At 34.5% G+C, this 13,385-nt stretch overlaps 1 protein-coding gene across 2 annotated transcripts in view; it reads left to right on the forward strand.

Moving 5' to 3' along the window:
• The window catches only part of CD2AP (CD2 associated protein), a 76,376-nt gene extending 65,981 nt beyond the window's left edge, over positions 1–10,395 (forward strand). The window contains exons 14-18 of one of the 2 annotated variants that reach the window (XR_015746427.1): positions 941–1,060; positions 2,297–2,377; positions 3,592–3,779; positions 4,442–4,505; positions 7,224–10,395. Coding sequence is in view for 1 of the 2 variants with exons in the window: in XM_026679085.2 (XP_026534870.1) it covers positions 941–1,056; positions 2,288–2,377; positions 3,592–3,779; positions 4,442–4,505; positions 7,224–7,265 (500 nt within the window). In the remaining variant the exon portion in view is untranslated. Of the gene's footprint in view, positions 1–940; positions 1,061–2,287; positions 2,378–3,591; positions 3,780–4,441; positions 4,506–7,223 lie in introns of both variants that reach the window. The other variant, XM_026679085.2, reaches the window with a different exon arrangement.
• Positions 10,396–13,385: the final 2,990 nt, after the last annotated feature.

A 13,385-nucleotide genomic window follows, 5' to 3' on the forward strand; every position in this document is an offset into this window, starting at 1 on the left:
AAATTTGTTAGATGGAGGACTCTATATGAAACTTATGAATTGGGATCAGTAATGTAACTAGCACTGTCTGAGAGTAAGGAGATATTGTGAGTATATAGATGACACTTAGGTTACCACCATTCGTTCAACAAGAGTTCAAACGGTGCTGAATAAGGGGTACTTATTACTGTCAGTATCTCTGTGGTCACATGATTGTGATCTTGGTGCTCCACCTGCTTTGCAATTGTTGAAGCAAGCTGCAGTCACATGATCGCAATTTCTGAAGTTTCCTGCCAACTACCCATAAACAAATTCAGTGGAGAAGCCAGCAGAAACTCAGAAATAGCAGAATCACATGAAATCCTCACTTAATTAGGGCAACCAGGTCTGCTGGAACTGCCACTGCTAATTGACACAACTGTGTGATATCGCACCTTACAGTACAACCGCATTGCTTAGCAATGGCAGTTTTGGCCCAATTGCTGTCATAAGCCGAAGACTACCTGTAATGTGAAATAAAGGATGTGTATAATTGGCTTGGGTGGGCGTAATTTTGATATATTTGATAGAGATGTATAAACAGGATACAAATATTATAAATGAAGAGGTATACATGAGATGAATTGGCATAAAAAAGATACTTCAAGGTCATGTCCAGTGGGAGACATATCACAAACCTGGAGCATGGGAGCTGGCTCAGTAACTTCTCTGTTTGAATTGCATGCTGTTTCAGTGTTTTAAGAAAGATCTATCCTGCATTAAAAATGTGTGAGTTTCTCTCCTACACAGCCTTGCCTCTTCAACATTTTAAAGATGGCATATCCTTTTAACCCATTGATACTCCATTTCTTTTCCATGCTAGAATGTAGAATATTATTGGTAATAACATCTCAAAGTAGATGTGAGAAGTTGAAATCTCCTGAGCTTTCATTATGTTCTCTGCTTTCTTTTTTTTTTATAGAACTTTTAAGTTTTGATGATCTATCACCTACCTCAGATAATTTATCACATCCCACTGCAAATAGGCCAAAGATGCCTGGCAGAAGACTTCCTACTCGCTTCAATGACAAGAATCCTGTGAGTACATGAGCCATTTATATATAAATTACCCATCATAATGATTAAATTAACCATGAAACAGGTCCTCCAAAACACTTTGGGGCCCAAGCCCAGCTCAAAGCCAGTAGCATTGGGACCATTCCATCTCCAAAGAGAGAATGTTCTAGAAGGCAAGTGCTATGGCAAAAAAGACATGTCTTCTAAAGCAGATGTGGCCTGTGTCTTCTAAATGCAGATGGACTGTTGAATCTAGTCCTGATGGGCTTTTTTTTCTATGTTGTACCATGCCTTTATGAAGTGATTGTTTTGTTTTCCCAATGCACAGATCTGCACGTGGCTAATTGCATTGCACTGCATATACCACATTGCTCAGTTTGTGTCTGGGTGTTTTATCCTTGGGGTGGACAAACTTCTGCCTTAGTGTACTCTTGGGTTTGAAGTGAGCACGTATGTTGTGTTGGCTGGAGATCCTCCTGAGCTTTTCCAATATTCCTGCAATGTATGGAATGACAACGTTGCTTCATTTGTTGTTCTCTTCGTTGTCTTCAAAGAAAAACCAGAAAGTCCAGTTGCCTCTTGAAAAAAGCACCTTTGGGACAACCATGACCTGGATGACTGAGAATCTCCATAGACATCTATAAGTAAAATGTTCAGAGACCATATAAATAGATAAACAGGGAAGCTGTCCTTTATTTTTGCTACAAGGTTTGCTGCAAGTTTGCTACAAGGTTTGCTTGTGAGATTCAAATCAATTTACAATAAATATCCAAAACATGTCAAAGTACTCCCACACAAAAAACCCTCCCTCCCCCAATCTTTGCATCAAATCAATTCCAGTGAAAAAGAGAACATTATCCACCAAATGCCTGCTGAAATAAGGTAGTGTCTACTGGCTTCCAAAACCCTAATGGGACGTCACTCACCACATTCCAGGATATAATGCGTAGTAGTTCTCACTTGGGTAAAACTGTAATAACATAAATTTTAGTGATCATTGTCGATTGTGGAGTTCTCTGAAGCAGCAACTCCCATTTGATCTCAGTTCATGAATCACAAGGTGAAAAAGGTGGTTATTAAAGCATAGCTAGCCGTTTTGTAAAGGAATAGTTGCTAACCAACATCTTGAATTTTATTTAGGAATAAAATAAAATGTACTAGATGATTTTATAAATGGCTTTACTAAAAAGCTTTTAGAATAAATACACTTCTCAAAAAATGCTGATTTCTATTTTATATTTCTTCATTAAAGACTACTCAGACTCAAAGCGTAGAAAAAAATGTGAAGGTGCATAAAGAAGAAGAAGAAAGTGCCAAATTAAAATTATCTGAGTGTAAAAAGGTATGTTGACATTGCTTGTGTTTATCTGTATTAAGAAGTCAAAATGATTAGAATATCCTAATCATTTAGTAAGATACATTCTTACTGTAATATTCTAATATAGTAGTTTTCAACCTTTTCTTCACCATGAACTCCCTTTTAAATACCTTTTGTGGCCACGGACCACCAAGACTTAATTCAAGATTTAAATCAAAACATTTCTTCAAGTCTTTGCAGCGCCCCTGTGATGACATCACAACCCCCCAGTGGTCTATGGACCACAACTTGAGAACCACTGTTCTAGTGCATTGGTACAGATTTAGTTTGAGTAATTGTGGGTGGGAGATTATTAAAGTTAAATATTTTTATGTCATCCTGTTGAAACAAAATGCATAAATACTGTTTGTGCATTCTGACTAAACAAAATATGACTACTTATCTAGTTCAGTTGTGGGTAACATTGGAACAACAGCTTTTTGTTTATGTGATGATAATGTTAGTAAAATTTAGTAGTGAATGACAAAACTGCAGTACAGTTTCCTGCCATTTGAGGGGAAAGAATTGAAGGAAGAAAGTGAGAACAATTTCACATCTTTATCAAAGATACTAAAAATATACTGCACAAATTTTGCTGCTGAATTTTGGGATATGGTCTCAGGATGCTGGGCAGTATAAATGAGGTATTTGGGTACTCTTTGAGATTCACAGCCCACAAGTTGCCATATTCCCATCTTATGATTATAATATGTAATTTTTCTAGCATAAGAGACCACATTTTTATTAGAATTCTTTATTCATGCAGCAGATTGCAAAATTTTGGCTTCCTAAGATATAGTCTATCCATAGTTTTATTAATCATCAAAGTATCAGCCAAGTACCATCAGCCATTATTTTAAGTGATTATTCTATATAAAAATATAGACTTCGTTAGTTTTTCAATAAATAGTGGTGGTAATGCAGTGGTTAGAATGCAGTTTAGCAGGCTGACTCTGCCCACAGCCAGGAGTTTGATCCTGCCTGGTTCAAGGTTTATTCAGCCTTCCATTCTTCTGAGGTTGGTAAAAGGATGACCCAGATTGTTGGGGGAAATTTGCTGACTCTGTAAACTGCTTAGAGAGGGTTGTAAAAGCACGGTGGAATGCTATGTAAATCTAAGACCTATTGCTGTTGCTTCAGTGAATAGATTTGTCTGTATTCTCACCATCCTCATTTAAATAACTGTTGTTCTGTTTCAGCCATCAAAACTTACTTCACCAGTTCTGACTTCATTACCACGACCAAGTTCTATTGTAATGAATGCAATTGCTGGAGAAGCGAAGCTCAGTCAGGAAGCAGATGTAGGGGAAAAACATTCTTTAGACGAGCTAAGATCTCAGATCTTTGATCTCCTGTTAGCTGTAGAAACCTTGAAAAAAGAACATGGGTAAGACCTTCTCATTTTTTTCACAATGTCTTTTTAAAGTGATTTAGGCATCATGAAGTCCATCTGGTATTATTGTACTATATCTCCCATCATCACATACTATTGGTCTTGTTGGCTAGGGTTGACGAGAGTTCAACAGCTGGAGAACTAGGTATTGCAATTCCTACTATATAGATAGATAGGAAAAACTTACTATGTTTGTCATATTTTCAACGTTTTTATACATTTCAAGGATTAGTTTCAAAATACTTAATAATGTGTTTGTTGATAAAGGGCTAGCTAAAACAACTTTACTTTGTTCATAAGTGAGAACTATGTATATAAGTACTGCAACAGGAATAGCTGAGATGTTATTTTTGTTTGCTGGTTTCATGTTTTATTGGTAATATATGAGTGCATACCAGAATATGACAAGATACTCAAGATACTCCTTTCAGTCTCCTCACTGTGTGAGAGATTTTGCACTCAGATAAAAATGTTCCTTCTGGTTGATAGAGAAGTTTAAAGTAGTTAATACTTGCTCATATTTCTGCTTTCAAGGTAGGCCAGTCCTCTTCTATTTGGAAGCTGCTTATCTTTTAAATCGAGCTCTAGGTAGTATACTGCACAAGCTATGTAAGGATGGTTTTTCACTGCAATTTTTGTCTGTGCAAATTTTAAAGGAAACAACTGGAAAAACTGAAAAAAGACTTGGAAGAAGAAAAGCAGATGCGAAGTAACCTAGAGGTAAAATATTTAAATAGAAGCCCAACAGATCCTATTACTTTCAATAAACTAATGCAAATGCTTAGCAAGAACATAACACAGCAGCTATATTAAAGTACTGCATACTTTGACTTCTTTAGGCATCTAATTTCAGGGAAAGGATGGTTTGTTTGTTTTTTGCCAATTTTCCTCCTATTCCCTGAGATTTTCTGGGGAGATTTGAACTAACGGGATGGAAGCTCCTCTGAAGCTGAAAAGTAGCTGGTCATAAAATACAAACACAAAATCGAAGGCACAATGGACTGCTATATTGTGTGAATGGCTCTGTAAAACAATGATACTTGATATACAGGTCCTAAATGAGCCCAGAAATATGGTTGTAAGTTATATCACTCATTAAGCAACCTAATTTATAGCATTTTTGCAGCTGTTGCAAAGTGAATACAGCAGTTGTTAAGTAACTCATAGTTCTCAATGGCTTATTTTGCAGGAAAGCAAAAGTCATCACCAATTTTCAACAAAAAACAAAAATTGTGTTCACATGACCATAGGATGTTGCAAACGGCTATAAATGTGCATTGGTTTCTGACTGTGGGGGAGTTAGATGTTGGGGAAGCAGATGTTGGAACTTGAAATAATCGCTAAGTGACCAGTTGTTAAACAAAGACTACCTGTACTTTATTTGAATTTTGCCATTTAACTGTACTTTCACTGAAGCCTCAAATTCAGACTACTTGGTACATATTTGAATTTTCACTTTCATTGTGGCAAGATTGCAATTTTGGAGAAAATATTTTAAAGAGTAAATTGGTAAAAAACTAGGTAAAAGTTCATGTTATCTCCAACTTTACTATACAAATGACATTCAATTTTAATTTATGTATTTAATCTCCATTTTGTAAACTATTTTATATGTTTGTAGAAAATACAATTAGTGTTCTGTAGACTGTTAGTGATTGATCTTTTCCTGGCTTAGAACTTAAGTGGAATAGAGTCTAATTAGTGCTTGAATGCAAATTGACACAGAACTGCCAAGGGTGCAGCTAAACAGAAACTTTAAAACACTTCTACATGTCTGCATAGTGAATTGGAGTTAAATTTTGAGAAAATGAAGATGTTTCAAAAATTGTAGGCAATCCACTTGTAGTTCCCATCAAAACTGCAGTCTTACAAGTTTGCAGGAGGAAAAAATCCTCTCCCGTAAAATATGGTATTGAGGGCAAGCTTAATCGTCTATAAAACTGAGGTAGTCAGGACCACAATTGAAAGCTAAGGGTAGAGAATAAAATGGCTACTTTAGATTTAAGATTTTCTCTAAGATTGCATCTTTAATTGATATTTATTACAGGCAAATATTATACTGTACCATAGAAAACTGAGGTGTTAACTCAAAATTCTCTGTTGTTCAAATTTATTTTGTTATTTTCATGCATTTCTAAGACAACCAACTGAAATATTTGGCAGACATTCAGCTCAAGCAATGGGTGTCTCTGGGCAGCACAGACCAAAAGTAAACAATAAAAAAAAATAGGAGGAAAGTGTACTATGTGTGTTTGTCACCTTGAGTTATTTCGAAAAATAATAAAGGTGGAATAAAATAAATCAATTAATAAAAATAACAACAAAAACATGTTAAAAAAACAATGTGAAATGGTAACCAGATGTCATAATTAATAACTCAACACCTGGAGGAAAAGCCATGTTTTAACATTTTTTTTAAAAAAGGCAAGTCGTGTTAGAGCCCATCATATTTTGGAAGGGATTATTTCAGAGCACAGGAATAGCCACCAAAGAGATGGACTTCCTACATCCCATAAGAGGGCAGTGTTTAAGCGAGGGAACATGGAACACGTTCTCCGTGTTGCTGTTTTGGGGAACAGACTGTTCCACATATATTCTGGTCCTAAGCCAAATACAGTTTGAAAAGTCTTAATCAGCACCTTCAAGGACACCCAGAAGCCTGCTGGGAGTCAATGGAGTTAACGTTGTGGCATCCCATGGGCATAATGAGTTCCACCATAATTTTCTGGGCTGCAGCCTTTGGACTAAATTAAGACTTCAGATAGTCTTCAGAGGCATTCTCATTGCAGTTAAGAGATTACTAAGGCATGGGTGACTATAAAAAAGATCTGCTGATGCAGGATCAGGCGCAACTGGTGCACATTATGCAGTTGAGTATACAAGAATATATATCTGAGTATTATCACTTATTGATGATATTTTATTCTGTATAATCTCACCCAGTGGCTTCATGTAGATATTAAAGAGGGGGAGGGAGATTAGAGCCATGAGGCACTTTTCAAAACACTCATTACCAGCAAAGCCTTGAATCACTGAATTCAAACCTTCAGAACCATATAAACTGGGATTCAGTTTCTTGAAATTCCTTGAATGAATTTGTTCCTGGTATCCATTTTTGCTTATTTTCTGATGTGTTTTATTTATTTCATCCTTTTATTATATTTATGCCTTTATTGCATTAATTGCCCAGAGTTGCTTTATGTGAGATGGGCAACAGTGTGAATCTAAATAAATAAGTTAAATGGTAGAAGCTGTTGTGATGTTGCTGCTGCATGAGACTGTCATGGCAGAGGATAATTTATGCCAGTAATAAATTTCTAGAATATAATAGAATGAAGAGCAGTACTAAATTTAATATGTATTTGATGGGTTGTAAATGTGCATGAAATATGAAACATTCTCTATTTTATTAATGTTTACTGTTTATATCATTCGCAGATGGAAATAGAAAAACTCAAGAAAGCTCTTATAACTACATGAAAGAGCCGCATTCCGTTGATCCTTTATGTGCCAGGATTTCAGAATCAGAAATGAAATTGACTTTTTTAAACCTCAAGCCAACGGATGATAGCATTCCATTAGAAAAAAAAATCTGAGTATAATCTTATTTATATTCTGTGAGGTATGAGGAAAATAATGGATAGCTTTTTTGTTTGTTTCTTGCCAATATAGGAGAGGCCTTATTTCTTACTGTGCAGTATGGCAGGGTTTGCTTGAGAATACTACTGAATCTGTATAAAAGGGGGGCTCTTAGTATATTTTTATTGAAATTTTAAGAGATCTGTACTATAAATAAGGCAATATCTTTGAAAATAAACTGTAAAATATATAGTATAGGAGAGAGGCAAATGGTATAGTTTTGTATGTTTCAAAGTCTTTTCACTTTGCTAAAGGGAATATGATGTTAATCCTATGCTGTTTTATTGTTCAGGTCTTTTGAGTTTGTTCTCACTATGAAGCAGGAGGATCACCAAACTCTAGCACCATGATATTGTAATATTTCCTTAACTGAGAATCCAGAGTATAGTACTGTGGTTCTTGCACTATAGAATTTATAGAAAGGATCTATAACTAGGACATCTGGACACATACAAACACATGAATACTTAGAAAAATCAAAGCATAAAATTGAGATAATCCTATAGGATGACGTTTTTGCTAATTACTACAGAATGTGACATGTTAAATATTCTCCTGAGTATTTCATTTCTTTTTACAGATTATAAATCTAACACTACAATATCATCAGCTTTTAAATGCTTTGCACTAATAATTGTAACATTTTAAAAACCTACATATAACAAAATATTTAAAGCTACCAGTTTTCTAAATGCAGTCTTAAAATAAGGGTATATAATCTACCTAATTGTTAAAGTATTCAGTAAATCCATAATGAGTTTCTAGGTAAATATTTGGCTTATGCTTTAGAATTCAAATTGAATTACTGTATATTTTAACAAGGTTTCTTTGAGTCATCTTGTTTAAGTTATTTCTACAGCCTAAAATCCCATTTATTTTCTGTAAAGAAGAAAAACTGAAGTTATTCGATGCTCTGTTCAAGCCAAAGATAAAGATATAATTCAGCCTTTTTTCCTTCTAGCATTGCTATCCTAAAACTTTATAGAAAGTGGGAACTGTTTCATGATTTTAGGCTTGTTCTAAATGATTGGAATGTTTTGATGCCTATGTCCTGTTTTACATGGCATTAATATTTTGTCTTATTTGGATGTGAGCAAACCATGTTGGTGTTTTTAACATAAAAAAAGTTAATTCTAGTTCCAAATATAAATCAATGGATTAAAATTGGAAATGAAAACATGAGCATATAAAGTTATGATGCCTGTTTGCTTATTATATGGATAAAAAGCTAATAACATAAACTAATATATCACACAACGATCATCCTCTGTTGCCAGTTTTCCTTAGTAGTCATAGTATATTGTATGTTCTCAGTTTATTAACTTCAAGCTCAGTGAGATCCATTTCATACTAATTTATAAAGAGATTAATAATTCTTGACTTAGTAGTCAAAATCACCATTTGTGGGCTTATTGGCCTCCTCATTTTTGCATAGAATTCAGAGGTGGGAGGCATGTTTAGTCTTAACAGATCTTTTGCAAGTAATCCTCTGCAAAACTCAGGAGGAATAGAAATAAGCCATCTTCTTCAACAAATACGGTGGACTGACAGACGAAAAAGTTGCCTGTCTCCCAAGGTACCTAAAGTACCATCGTATTTTGTTGTTGCTGTTCTATCTAAAAAGTAGTTAGAAAAGCTTCCTGCGCTTTTCTTTGTCATAGGAAAAACAAGGTTTTTTTCTATTTCCTTGAATAGCAGCAGTTACACCTTCTAGCTGTCCTTTCAAAATCAAGGTTTTGCAGAATAGAAACTTAGAAACCATCTGCCTTTCTCTCTCCCAATGTTCATTAAAGTATTATTTTTTTGCCCAGTAGGAGGTAGCTTTTTGATAGCACCTTCAAGTCTGACTTTCTATTTTCTTTAACCTACACACGTGCACGCACACGCACACATTACACAATTGAGAATGCATGAGGAATTTTACAATGTGATTTTGGGTTTACCAAAAAAAAACCAAAAAAAACCACCCCTCAAGCACCAGCAATGAGAGATAGTTCTTACTTTCTTGGGAACACTCCAGCCACCTTTTCTTTATTCCATACCCTGCACAAAAGGAAGATACTGTTTTTCCTCTTGCAGAGGGATATTTTTTTTAAGCTACAAGGATTTTTTTCACCAAAAATCCACCTCTTCCTTCTGGTAACTGAGCTTGAAGGGAAAATGGCTTCTTCGTTCTTCCTAGGAAAAGAAAAGGAATGAATTTCCTCTTACCTTCATACTTTTGCGGAAGCACTAATACTAAGTAAAAATGGTGCCTTAAAAAGAAAAACTTTACTTGCACTAGTCAAAACACATTTCTGTTCCTCTTCAACGCTGTACTATATTGTACCAAAGTAGAGGTTTTGGTGCAGTACCAAACTGGGCAGAGTGGAACAGCACACTCAGTAAGAGGAGATAGATATATGAACTGACCTGTCTTAATTGATCAGATCCATCCTAAATTAAACAAAATGGCCTTGAGTGCTGAAATTCGAGAGAGGTTTTTTTTTCTGATTCCAGTTTCTTTACACCCTACTGTGATTATGCAAACAAGATTTGGTTTTGATTAAAGAAAAGTCATTTTGTATACACCTTATTTAGAACCTGAATGTGAGGCAAAATAGGTTGCTGTAAAACAACCTTTTTTTAATACCTTGAAGTATATAGAGGACAAATTTAGGACAATCATGGAACTCAGAAGTGTTAATTATTATATTGTCTTTTTTCCTGTAGCAATAAATAACCAAGTGCAATGACTGATGTAATAACAAATCCTAGAGATTGCCACTATGAAGGTTTTTTTTTAAAATGATGGCTATTTTCTCTAATGTCTGTCTTTATGCTCTGTGATGGGAAATGGGACTGGATGCAGACATTCCAAAGAATAAAATTTATTTCAAGCAGGAATCTTTACTGATTTGTTTACCGCTGCTGCAAAATTATGTATGCTACCAAAATGTCACAAATAAAATTATATCCTGTTGATATGAAATGTTTTTTTGTTCAAAAGCATTTAAATACTGTTTATGTGATCCATCTGTATTTGTGTACAAAGAGAAATACATTTGTGTGATTACAAAACAAATAATTCAATTTACGTGTGAGAGATGAGAAAAAAATGTATTTTGTCATCACTGATTTTCAGTATTTAATTTTTAAGATGCCAATACAATATAGTACAATCAATTTTTTATTAGGTGGAATAAGGTAACATTATTTAATAATATCGTGGTTTTGAATTCAAAACAATCATTGGGGAGATGAATGGAAATATTTGGGAAATCCGATTAATATAAAATTGATGAGGTAAATGCTGAATACTTGGATGTTCTTGCTCATTGTGAAACAAAGTAGGAATTAGACAACTGAGACGATAGAATTATTTCCTTCCAAAGTACTAAATGATCCAGTTAATGACAGCATCTCCTCTCCAGAACCAAGATGCAATCAGTGGCACAGGAGTGAAAAGCCAATTCGTGGTTAGTATATCCCCAGTCCCAATTTTAGGCAAACAGGGATTTCTTAGTTTCCATTTAGGGACTGCTTTTTACAAGGAAACACATCACACCAGTTACTCCGTCTATTGTGTTTGCAAACAGTGGAATATGAACAGACACAGAGTATCTACTTGTGGAGAACATTGTTTGGTTTTCTCCCACTACCTCCCAAACCTGTTCTTAATGGTACAATAGTAAAAGATGATACAAACTAAAAAAAAAAGAAAGCAAATAAAATATGCCAAAGAGAAAGAATAAACTTTTTAAAGAAAGCAACTTCCTGTTATAACAAGTGTAAACAATTCCTCTTCCTTTTTACCTCTTAATTAACAGATACAAAATTCTTCATCCCATAATTCAACTATAAGGAAATTCAGGAAGTAATGTTTTTTCCAATCCAGCGGTAAAGCAAAAAATTCAAACAGAACTCTAAAATAATACTACCTAACAAACATGACTCCTCATTTTATATCTTGACTCTTAAAAAAAAAACCCACATAAAGGAGGGTTAAAGTAGACATAAAGTAGTCCCAGGATCTTAGTATAAACCAAAGGCTGAAATTGAATATGACAAGGGGGACAATATCTCCTTTAAAGAGCACAAGCTCATAAAGTTATTTTAATTTAAATGAAAAGACAAGCCAATTTAGAGGCTGCCAAGTTAGGATATATAACAAACATGTTTAAAGGCTTAAGTGTTTCCTCCCTTCCATTCAATTGTCTGCTTGAACAAGTTACTGCAATTTTAGGGGCAGTTTTTCAGAATTTCACAATTACCCAGCTAGCTTTGTGCCTCAGGCAGGATTAGAACTCATGACCTCCCTGTTTCTAGCCTAATGCTTTAACCACTATACAAAAGTGGCTCTCCAAACACCATATTAACCATAAGCAAATCCAGTACACAAGATTTTTTCCAGTTCAGATGTCAGCAAGTCCAAAAAGAATCACCCAAAATAATATGTCCCAATTTTAACCCTGATTGAATAAACTAACTTTGTGTTCTTACTTTTTGCACAAAACAATTGTGCTCTTTAATCCATTCAAATGATTGTTGATCCTTGTCTCAAATTTCTTCAAAAATTTAAAAAGCTTCTTTTCTAATCCACCCAAAAATATTATACCAATTACTCTCTGGGGTTGGCATTCTTGTTTCCTTTTTTAAAGCCTCATCTGATATTTTTTTATGTCTAATGACAAATTCTTGTTCACATTCCCAGATAGATTTTGTTGCAAATCTTTTTCTCTAACAGCCTCATCTGGGAATAGAATGTTGCTAAGAACAGACAACATAGCTCTCATCAATGATTCAAGATCCCAGTGCAATTCCTCAAAAATGTCTTTGAACACCAAGTTGCTTATCTTGTTATTTCTAGTGTCTCCAATATTGAAAATAACTTTCCCACAAAAATACTATTATTCTTTAGAATTTATTTCAAAGTATTAACATTCAAAATCAAATATTCCAACTTTTCAGAGCCCTTAATCTGTTTAAAACTTTCTAAACATCTTGGTTTTTGCTGTTTATTTTATATTCTTAAAGCTTTTAAAGTAACCATTAAGAAATATTAAGGAGCGAAGGCACTCATCTTGTGTTTCCAGCCTTGTTATTTTGAAGGTCTCTAACCTTTTTAAAGTTGTTAATAATCAATTTCTAATTGGTGATTAGCAGAGGAAGTGTGAACTAATATTCCCTTGGTTCCTGGTGAACTTGCATCCTCTCTTTGCCCAAAGTGGGTCAACAAGGTGCTCATTCACCTGCCTGTTTTTAGTTGCAATTGTCAACTCCACTTACATGGATCTATCTTCACTGCTTCATTTTTTTTCAGAAGTCATCTAGCTGTTATGGTTCTAATGTTACACCCAAATTTCACAAGACACAATTTCTTTGGATTTTCATTGACTGTTGATCTGCCAGAAGATCATAGTTCCTCCAAGTAAGACTTTCAGGTTTATTTAAATAATCTTTATACAAACTATGGCTCCAAGCAGTCTTACCTAGATTTAAATTTAGAGAATTCAGGTTTCATTTGATTCTGGTTTTGATCATATCTGATCCTCCGTTCACAGCACACTGGGGATTCTTTGGCTCATTCGATCTAGACTTTAATAGATTGTACCATTGTCCCACATTTTTTTCTTCAGAGCATCAAAAATCAATCTGTCTAGCTGTATGGAACTTTAATGTATAGAGCATTTAAAAAAAAGATTTCTAGATTTATTTTTTACCCAGTTCAGTTAACTTCATATCTTATATGTGAATAGAATCATCCTAGTTCTATATGGATATTAAGTAGTGTCATGCAGATAAAACTCTGGCAACCTAGAATTTTGTTTGTGACAATGTTTTTCACAAAATTTGGTGCTGTATACTAATTAGGTGAATGGAGTCTCACTATTGCTTACATGGAACACACCAATTACTACTTTCTTTTATATGCTTTTAAGAAATTGAAATCAATCTTCAGCCTTATTCTGATGTTAATTA

The sequence above is a fragment of the Notechis scutatus genome, chromosome 1 (genome assembly GCF_049901735.1).
Source record: "Notechis scutatus isolate UNSWTSFEM ecotype Mainland chromosome 1, rNotScu1.2, whole genome shotgun sequence".
NCBI lineage: Eukaryota > Metazoa > Chordata > Lepidosauria > Squamata > Elapidae > Notechis > Notechis scutatus.